This window comes from Pundamilia nyererei, unplaced genomic scaffold (assembly GCF_000239375.1).
Source record: "Pundamilia nyererei isolate P.nyererei 1_Seehausen unplaced genomic scaffold, PunNye1.0 scaffold00113, whole genome shotgun sequence".
NCBI lineage: Eukaryota > Metazoa > Chordata > Actinopteri > Cichliformes > Cichlidae > Pundamilia > Pundamilia nyererei.
Window position 1 is genome coordinate 114379 of NW_005187514.1, and position 8227 is coordinate 122605.

The 8227-nt window shown below is 37.7% G+C and overlaps 1 protein-coding gene across 1 annotated transcript in view; it reads left to right on the forward strand.

The window, feature by feature from the left end:
* Positions 1-8227, forward strand: part of ipo11 (importin 11) — a 116990-nt gene that overhangs the window by 51246 nt on the left and 57517 nt on the right. The window contains exon 14 of the mRNA XM_005741806.1: positions 3550-3676. Within this exon, the coding sequence (XP_005741863.1) occupies positions 3550-3676 (127 nt within the window). The remainder of the gene's footprint in view (positions 1-3549; positions 3677-8227) is intronic.

Sequence of the window (8227 nt, forward strand, 5' to 3'; positions counted from 1 at the left end):
TGTGTGTGTGTGTGTGTGTGTGTGTGTGTGTGTGTGTGTGTGTGTGTGTGTGTGTGTGTGTGTGTGTGTGTGCCATTTTTCAAGTAGTCTTGAACTGATTGGGCCTGTATTGGGGTTCCATTTTTATACATCTAAAAATCTTAGGACTAGTTGAGATTAAGTGTTCTGTAAATCCTGTGAAAAGGATCACTCGAGAAAGATGACACCTAGGATTTTCAAAATGTTTCCATAGGTGCATCCACTAAAAACCTTGGATGCATTCGATTATCGTAACCTTGGCCTTTAGGTGACCAGAAGTCAAGTTTTGTGAAAGTCTTGTGAATACAGTAGCTGAAATGAGGTGATGTAGGATTTTCACATTTGTACTAAAGGTGCATTTACTTGAAGATGAGGGGTAGCTCTGGCAGCAGCTTTTTTTTTTTTTTTTTTTTAATACTACTTGTCATATCATTGCATTTTCTTTAGTTTCTTTTGCATTAGCTCTGATTGTGACTAACAAGCTCTTCCATTTGGTGTTGACTAAGTGAATTAAATTTGAGTCCTAAAATCTAAAAATGGTGCTTAAATCTTTACGGCAGTGATGTAGAACTGTTCACTCGAACCTTAGATCCAGGCTGAATCGCTTTTTGCAGGACTGGTAAAGGGAATTATTTTGTGCCACTGTGTAAAAGGTTCTTCATACTCAGACTTGGAAGTCTCACACTACATTGCTTAGGAATTTTAAGTATTGGGAAAATAAAGTTTTACATAAACACAGCAATGTATGAAATAAATTACATTTATGTAGCCTCAACTGTGCAAGATTTCTTTCTCAGCAATAATGTAAAATTCCTTTGGGCTCATTTCTGTCCACGGATTTCCCATGGGCTTGCCAGAAATGATGAACAGGGTTCCTGACAGCTGTGTGAAGTTGTGGAGGAGGAAACAGCTTTAGCATGGATGAGTCATGTCTGACCTTTGACAAATACCTCTGTCAACCTGTCTGTCCATCTGCTTCTCTAATCTTTTCTTCCACTTTGCTACTGCACTAATAATAGACTGTACCACCTGTAATCTCCTTTGCTGAAGCAGATATTCAGTATTTTTTTCCAGTCATGCACAGATGCAACATAGCCCTGGAAATGTGTAGTCTGTTAGTCACGTCAGTACAAAGTCAGAAGTAATGCTGAGAAGGTTAAAGATTTATTTGTTGGATACTCAAAGACATTTTGCAACTGGTTTTCTACAACATGATCTAGAAAAAATATTGCTTATATACAGAAATGTTGTTTATTTCTTTGTGCGGGGCAGATACTTGCCAAAAATCATACATTGATAAATCATCAACAAATCAGGAAATGTGTTCCTTACATGGACTTTCCTTCTTTCTCTGTTAATCATAACTCTTCAAATTCAGCCCTGAACTCTGCTGAAATTCCTGTGCCACAGAATTAAAGATTAAAAAATGCATACATATTAGCATTTGCAGATTTTTAAAAATCGTCTTTACCAATCTTGGCTCACGATGCCGTCTCATTTTTGTGTGGCAATGCTGCTGTGGTCGCAGTTTTTGTCTCCAAACTTTCCTGACATCTGTGGTCTGAGCATCATGCATCTCCTTTCACATTGCCAATTTTTCTGGCTGGTTCCTCGTTTTGGATGCAGACAGACTCTTTAATTAAAGCCAATGTCATTGCCTGTTGATTCTTGGATGTGCCTGTTGATGCCTCATATGTGTGCTTATTCGTTAATTAAATGCTTGCCCTTAGACTTATTCCAGAGTTGAAAGCAATATGGAAATTTTATTGGGGCCAAGATTTGAAGGGACCGTTATTAAGGTTTTGGTGGAAAGTAAGTAGGGTTCAAACATGAAAAGGAAAAGCGATGCAAGTCTAAAGGATAAAGGTACTATATTCTCAGAGTTTTAAGAACATCAAACATTAGCAATAGCCACAGATTTTAACTTGTGTGAGTGATAGTAACAGATGATCTTGGGATAATTTACATGCAGTGTCACTCTCTTTGGATCAGAGATGCTAGCATTTTGATTTATTGAGAGCTGGTTGAATGTTCCCAGCTGCCTGTTTACTGCCAGTGGCATTGGCATACCTGCTTTCTCATTTTGGAACCATCACGTGTTATTGCCTCAAAAAAACCTGTGGAAATCCAGTTTGTCTGGTTAACTCTATTTTACTTTAAAGGTCATTAATGGATTGTTCATTCTTCATTGATGCTCCAGTTCTTTGTGATCCTGTGCAGCAGGCCTTTAATTTAATGTTATTTGCTATAAATTTTTTTTTTTTTTTTTTTTAAGATTAAGGCTTGTAGCTTGTTTTGTGCATACACACTAGAGCTGACGATTTGCTTCATAGTCCAGTCGTCCTGTTGCCCCTCATGGTATCTCCAGTGAGTGATGGCATCGCTGCTGGGTGCCAGAGCATCATACCACTGTGGTATCCATGTGTATCCACTCGATATAATATGTACCCTGTTGTGGTTTTACTATATCGCCCCCCTCTGTGTTGCAGGTATTGGTTATATGTGGAAGTGGGACACTGTAGCTTGGCTTTTTTAAAAATTATTATGAATCTCAGAACAATGATAATATTATCGATTTATTGCATCAGTGGGTAAACTGGAAAAAAATAGCCTTGACTGGTGAGCTATCACTATTAACCTTTTGACCGCCATCGATCCCTGACATCATCCTCCATCAGCACGACTGTAATGCACACATGCAAGGTTGTTTTTCCATCTCCACCTCCTGAGTCATACTGTTGTTTAGCATCTTCTGGCTGGTGGCCCAGGCTATGATCTCTGCCTCCCTGTGGATGTTTGACAGGAAGCCAACAAGAGTGTCACTCCCTATCCTCATCTGTCTCTTCCCTTGTCCTTCAGTCCCTATCATTACTGTCAAGGTGGTCCTTAGACATACAAAAGGAGCTTGCCAAATATAATTGTCTGAAAAATAACTTCCAAACGTATAGCGTCTTGCAATTTAGACATGCAGCTTGCTTTTGTCACATAACTACTCCACACAAGTATTTTTTTTTATTAAGTATTTTAGTTTTCTAACTAGGCCAATTCTCTTACTTGGTCATTAGTCACAAGATTCATTGTCCCTCAGGCTTTCAGTCTCTTGCTCATATGAATTCAGCTAAACAAATGCACATACAGTAGAATGTGTCTGAACAAATGCATTCTTTACACTCCAAGTTCAGACTTATCTGTAGGGTGTAATAAAGTGACAGTGATATTTACCTGAGAGCACAAATTGTGCCATAGCCTCCAGCATACAGGAGGCAACAATAAAAAAAAAAAATAAAAAAAACACAACACAAGAAACAATTCTGAATAAGCCTTAAACAATGACAGTGCAGATTTCATTATTTGAATAGGCCCAGCAGTTTTTAATGGTCTGCTAACTACTGCTGTGTATTCACATTATGGTTCTAAGATTATAGCGCCAGCTGGTTAATTTCTCCATATTACGATATAATTGAAGAGCACAGAGTAGTCATCTGTTCAGGTTTTCAGCTAAAAGTTACTTTGTCTTCTTCTGTCCTGCAGGTACAAGTTGATTCGTCGACGAGTCATCTGGCTAATAGGGCAGTGGATTTCTGTCAAGTTCAAATCTGACCTTCGACCTTTACTCTATGAGGTCATCTTAAGTCTCATGCAGGATCCCGACTTGGTGGTAAGGCAGCTACATACAGTTTTTTTTTTTTTTTCCCCACTCAAAAGTGCTTGGTGATTAAAGTGCCAGGTTCTCTTACAAAAACCCCTCCTGTTCAGTTCATAATGACTGAAATGGGCTGTTAGTGAAAGTGCACAGCCGGCTACACAAACACAGTTTTCTGCTTAATAGCGTGAAACCAAAGCCACTGTGCTGCCATCTTTCTACATAAAAAAGCCAAATGTAATCAGAGTTTGTGACAAGCTTTTTCCATCTTTTTTTCTCAACTTACTGTTTACTGTAGATTTTATATTTTGAATTTTTCCTTTACTATCCACTAACATTTTTATTTAGCTGTGGCCTTGACAAAACCATAACCCCAATTTGGACTGAGTTTCACCGTAAGGTAAAATTAGATTAATCATCTGATATGCTTTCTGCCTAATGCACTTGATTGTTTTCTTTTAACATAATTTATATCTAGTAATATGATAACATTTTAATTAAAGTTAAGATTTTAATACTTAATCTCCAAACAGCCAGAAATGTGATCAGGGATTGGTTCACTCAAGAGGTAGCAGTTAAATATCATTTTCTGTGTCCATTAACTGACACTCAATTATCATCTGTCATGTTGTGGGGGTATGATGTTGAATACAAAATACATTTCATGTATATTGAGTAAAATTCATTGCAGATTGCTGACTTTTCTTTGCCAGTAGGTGGCTAAATAGGATAGTTACTCACTATTAACAGAGATAGATTTGTGTCTGTATGTAGACTGGAAAATGTACTGCGCATTTGAATTTCAACAACCTTCTATTAAGTTGTGAAACACTACTTAATGCTCTTAGAGAAGTTTGTTCAGTGTTCAAATACAATTCAAATAGCGGACACTGAACAAATCTAGAACATGTCATTCAAACGGGCTCACTTTTTGTGGAACTGAGTGTTTCTATCCGTTCCTGTACATGCAACAGGAGTTGTCAGTCATTTTTATAGGTTAGAATTTAGAATAAAAACGTGTGTACTTTAGGGCTGCCACGATTAGTCGATTAGTCACGATTACGTCAACTATCAAAATCATCGACGACTAATTTAATAGTCGACGCGTCGTTTGAAGCTTTGTAAGACGTAGGAATAAGTAGTAGGATTTAAGAGTGTAATAACGGACTGAAACAGAGAAGAAGAAGAAGCAGTGTCCGGTATCGTAGCTGTGTCCAAATTCAGGAACCGCATCCTCCTGTGCAATTGTAGGCCGATTACGTTACAGCGACATGACGGAGACTGTCCAAATTTGAAGACTCCGACAAATGCGGCCTTCGTTTCCCCAGAGGAAACAAGGATGGGTCGGGTGTATACTTTGTGGCCCAACCTATCCCAGAATTCATAGCGCTGCCCTGCTCAGTTTCCAATGGCGGCAGCTAGTTAGTTTTAATATTACTCTTATTATTCTTTCTGGGTCACAAAATAAACGTTTAACATATTTTCAGGCGAGAATGTAGCTGTGTAAACCTCAAATATCTGCTCAGTTTATCAAGACACCACATATTTTCAAAAGCGTCCCGACGAGCTCGATAGCTTGCCGGGGGCAAAGCTCACTAGAGCTGGTGAGAACACCGGACTCCCGGCAAATCATTTTCAAACCCATCACCGTCTTTCGCTACTCAGGTTAAACATGATATATAAGTCACTTAGATAACCTAAAAATGTTATTGTTTGGCTGTTTTTAGTATTTTATTTGTTCCTGATTAAATCAGTTTGGCTGAGATTAAAGTTGTATTTTTGCACAGCTGAATAAACGTCAAGCAGACAGCTGATTATCAGAAGTGTGAGATGCTCGAGAATATACTCCGGTGTCCCGTTATATTTTAGATAGGAGGGAAGGAGCAGACGGCTGTTTCATTAAAATTTAATAAACTATCATCTTGTCTTCATTTTTAGTTAGCACTTAAACACTTAAAGCTGTATGCTAATGATAGTTATATAAGAGCTGATGCATGCTGGTGCAATAATTAGTGACTAGTCGACTATCAAAATAATCGTTTGTAGCAGCCCTAGTGTACTTAGCAATTTGCTTTATGAGGTGGGTGTAGGATATATTAAAATTTTTGCAAATTTGTTTTTACATGAAAAGGCCCAACTTCCATGTCAAATATTCAATGGTGGGGAGAGTTGCGTCTATAGCTATGACCCAGATAGGCAAGCACAAGTCTATGCCGTGCAAAAGCCTGCAGTCTTCTTGACTAATAAAGGCACATCTGATATGCCAATTGATGAGCACTGCTGTAATCCCTCAGATGTCTTGGGGAGTACAAATATCAAAACAGTTGTAACAGTTTCAACTCCCCACCACTCACACTCGCACAATCTGCTGGCCTCAGATTTGTCTTTGTTCTACCGAAACAAAATTTAAGTTGTAGTGAAGTGAGCCTCAAAATGATGTCATGATAGATCAAGGAAATTTGCTATAGTGATATTCTTGGCAAAACAGGAGGGGGAAAAAATAGCTTGATAATGTTTTCAGTGATTGTAGCTTGAAGGCAGCATTTCATAGTTCAAACAGACATGTCTTGTTCTGCCTCTTAGGTAGTCTAAATGTGTAGCGCCACTATATCAAATTTAGCCTAATTGAAATCACTAATGATTTTTGCTTTTTAAAGGTCCAGCCTGAACTTTGATCATAATTTGTGTGGTGTTACCTTATATACGTTTGGCTGCTTTGATCCAGATGTTGTGCACAGATGGTTTTTATTGCACTTAAAAGAATGCGCACTTAATGTGATAATTTAGTTACATGCCAGTATTATCTATTTTACTCTTATTTACACCCTGTGTAGGTAAATGGGTTTTGTAAATCGTTTGTGATATAAAGTAGAGATTAATTTCAGTGCTGTTACCATTTCAGCGGCATTTCCTCGTACAAACTTGCATTTACATAACTGACCAGCTCACTAATCATGTTGTAGTTCCTGATCAGTATCTTTCGGGGCCAATTAGAAAGTCTTTACCTGAATGAATTGTTAATCAAACCTCGAGACTTATAAACAATCTAAGTTGTTAATATCCTTGTTGCTGCTCTGTTTTCCTTATTAACATGGAAAGTTATTCACTTATTTAATTATGACATCTTGTGTCCAAAAATTAGACTGAAGCGCCTTGTCATAGTCGCATTGTATTTAAAAGATAGATGTAGGAGCTCATGCTGCAGTGCAGCAAACTCTTCATTGTTATGGAAAAAGGAAGCCCATTTGGTTGCATAAAGAAGTCTAATTGTGCAGAAGTCTATGGGAAAAACAACATGATCTGTGACCTGTAATACTTTCCCGATGAGTTAATGGCCTCAGTCATTGTACTGAATGCAATATGATGAGCTTTTTTGTAATTTATGGTGCCATTTACTGTTAGAAAGGGTGATAAGGCAGTGGCCCTCGGTGTCTTGATCAGATTAACATTTTGATTATCACAAGCATGCTCTCTTAAATAGTTTCCGCAGACTTCTGTGGTAGTGTTGCACACTCCGGGAGCTTTATATGTGAGACAGCCATCCATGCACATGCTTTATTAGCATCCATCAGTGGCATTCATGAGCTAAATCACAGATCACAGATGCATATTACTTGGATTGTGACAGTTTTTTTTTTTTTTATCTCCTCATTTTCTTCAAGGTGTTCTAGTTTTTGCAGCATTCTTGTTTGTTTACTCACAGAGTCTTAGTAAAGGTTAAAAATAGTCTTGTGGTGAGTTTAAGCTTTTAACTCCTTAAGCTTTTACACATACATACACATTGTAACAGTTGCTATTGTAATGCAGTGTATCACCACATGGCGGCGCCTCCTGTCTCACGACTGGTGCCACCCCCTTTTTGTTTTTCTTCGCACTCCTCCTGTAATGGATGCTCCCGTGTGTACGCGGACTAGTGTGCTCTTTAGTAATGTGTGGTAGAGGTAGCACTTTTATTTTTGATATTGTAAATAAATGAGTACTTTTTGGAAAGTCAGAAGCTGTTGCTCATTCGCTATCCACCTGCACATCTCTGTGGCTGGCTTCATCTCCACCGCACGTTACAACATACATGTATTTATGTGAACACTAATCATTAATTTGTATTATAATGATGTATTATAAAGCAACTTAACTCATCGGTAACTACAAATTGTGGAAATGGCTGTTGCTTATCTGCCAGCATTTTTTTTAAATTAACACTTAGAATTTTTCAGTGAGCACTGGCTGAAATATTTTCCAGAAGAGGATATGCATTTGTGTTACTTAATATGCATGTAGGTTTTTTAGATGATGCTCATTATCATTTTACTCCAGATGATTGTTTTGGATTTGGTGTTGCTTTTTCACGTTACTTTTATCTTAGTCAGATTCACTGAGTTGGTTAAATGTAAGTTTTCCCTGGTTAGACCTTCAGTTACTTTTATAGTTGGCATAAATCTGATGAATTTTATTTTTATTTTTTTATTTTTGGCTTCTTAACCCCTCAGATATTTTGAACATCAGTAACATTTTAAAGTGAATGTTTCATGTAACAGTGTCGGACAATACGTATGTTTTTGTATAAGA